General features: G+C 42.6%; 1 protein-coding gene across 1 annotated transcript in view; it reads left to right on the plus strand.

Moving 5' to 3' along the window:
* Positions 1–319: 319 nt before the first annotated feature.
* The window catches only part of SARC_10574 (hypothetical protein), a gene marked incomplete at its 5' end in the record, with an annotated part of 8,426 nt that continues 6,245 nt past the window's right edge, over positions 320–2,500 (plus strand). The window contains 2 exons of the mRNA XM_014295377.1: positions 320–395; positions 1,709–1,805. Coding sequence (XP_014150852.1) covers positions 320–395; positions 1,709–1,805 — 173 coding nt within the window. The remainder of the gene's footprint in view (positions 396–1,708; positions 1,806–2,500) is intronic.

Genomic DNA, 2,500 nt, shown 5'->3' on the forward strand with positions numbered 1-2,500 from the left:
TATTCATATATATGTATTATACTTAACTTATATATGCGTATTCATATTTCCATCAAAGACACACACACACACACACACACACACACACTACACACACACACACACACACACACACACTACACACACACACACACACACACACACACACACACACACACACACACACACGCCTGCCCACAAAAACCTTCATGGTATGATCGGTTTTCAACTGTAGCAGTATCGGTGTATCATCGCAATAGGAAGAATGTGTATAAGCAAATCCCCACCTACACTGTCTGTATGTCAGATAGCTAATTGCTGGTTGACATCCCATTGCCTAATATAGGTGGGAGTGGGTTTTGGCGGACGAGCGAATCTCTGGCTATGAATGGGCGACACAGTTGGAAGCGCGAAAGGTACTTGTGTCTCATGATGTCCATGTGTTTGTTGGGTTGGTATAGCTAACCAGCACGTGTATGCGGAAGCAGCTATATAGTGGATCATGTATGCGCTTACACGCATATGTGAATCGTTGCATCTCGATGGGAGGGGGGGAGAGGGGGGGGGGATAGTACATGAATCCAAACAATCAAGAAACCTAGCTTCTGAATACGAACATAACATAATATATATATATATATATATATATATATGTATATATATACACATGCATTTATGTCGTACTTTTCTTTGCTAACACGGTACATTTGTATCTTACATCTTTTTGTTACTATAATATATATTGTAATTGTATGTATCTTTTGTGAGCATGAACACCACCATTGATCAATATCACTGGCAGTATGCATTTACCAAGTATGTCTATCCATACACCTCGGATGGCGTAAACGCTTTCGTCTGAGATGCCATCCGGTTGCGCACATATTCTTGAACCATCCTACAATTATACGTGCTGGGTGGGATGTTGCTGCGTCAGTACTACCCAAGTGCATAAGCTCGCAGCATGATATGTATATGCACGTAATGTATGTTTCAATAGGGACGGATATACGCTATTTCAGCAAAAGCGCGAAAGGACTTAGAGTTATTCGAGCACACAAGCACACATCGAATGCTCTCTATCTCTCTCTCTCACACACTTACATAGGCACAGACAGGTTAATGAATAGCTTTGTGACTGATATATACATGCATTTCACACACACGCACACTTATATAAGCACAGACAGATTAATGAATAGCTCCATGACTGATATATACATGTTATTCACACACACACACACTTGCATAAGCACAGACAGATTTATGAATAGCTCCATGACTGATATACATTTCACACACACACACGCTTACATAAGCACAGACAGATTAATGAATAACTCTATGACTGATATATATATGCATATCAATATACGCAACACATAAAGGAAACAATTTACATTCGGATGTTAACGAAATTTATATATGGATCAGCATAAGCGTATCTATATATAAACCAACATTAACATGTCTATATATGGATCAACAAAAACGTATTTATATATGGATCAACATAAGCGTATGTATATGGATCAACGTTAACATAACTATATATGGATCTGCGTAAGCGTATCTATATATGGATCAACATTAACATGTCTATATATGGATCAACAAAAACGTATCTCCATATATGGATCGACTTTGATATACCTATATATGGATTCAACACTAGCATATTTATATATGATCAATGTATACGTATCTACATACGGATGATGGCACACAGACTGTTTCCTGCGAAGTGGAACGCTACGATGTGACGGAAACCGCTGAGCTGCACGAAAGCATACGACAAGCATCCAAATCACTCGAAGGCTTTGCAGGTGTGTGTGCACACGTCATTGATTATGTCACTCGAAGGTGTTGCATGTGTGTGTGCACACGTCATTGACTGTGTCACTTGAAGGTGTTGCAGGTGTGTGTGGACTCGTCTTTTGATATAACACTCGAAGGCTTGACAGGTATATTTGCACACGTCATTGACTGTCACTCGAAGGTGTTGCAGGTGTGTGTGCACACGCCATTGTCTATGTCACTGGATGGTGTTGCAGGTGTGTGTGTGCTGGACTTTCGCAATGACCCCTGAGCATCCACATCTTCGCGTGAGACATATGCACTCGTTCAATGTGATGTAAGCCTCGCCCAGGGGATCCGTAGTTACTTTAACCACACCCAGGCCATTGCAGGGGATCCAATAAGGTGGTGGTAATGGTTGGTGGTGAGGTGTAGGTGTGTGTGTAGGGGATCCAATAGGGTGGTGGTAATGGTTGGTGGTGGGGTGTAGGGGTGTGTGTAGGGGACCCAATAGGGTGGTGGTAATGGTTGGTGGTGGGGTGTAGGGGTGTGTGTAGGGGACCCAATAGGGTGGTGGTAATGGTTGGTGGTGGAGTGTAAGGGTGTGTGTAGGGGATCTAATAGGGTGGTGGAAATGGTTGGTGGTGGGGTGTAGGGGTGTGTGTAGGGGATCCAATAGGGTGGTGGTAATGGTTGGTGGTGGGGTGTAGGGGTGTGTGTAGGG

This window comes from Sphaeroforma arctica (genome assembly GCF_001186125.1).
Source record: "Sphaeroforma arctica JP610 unplaced genomic scaffold supercont1.1305, whole genome shotgun sequence".
Taxonomy (NCBI): domain Eukaryota; class Ichthyosporea; order Ichthyophonida; genus Sphaeroforma; species Sphaeroforma arctica.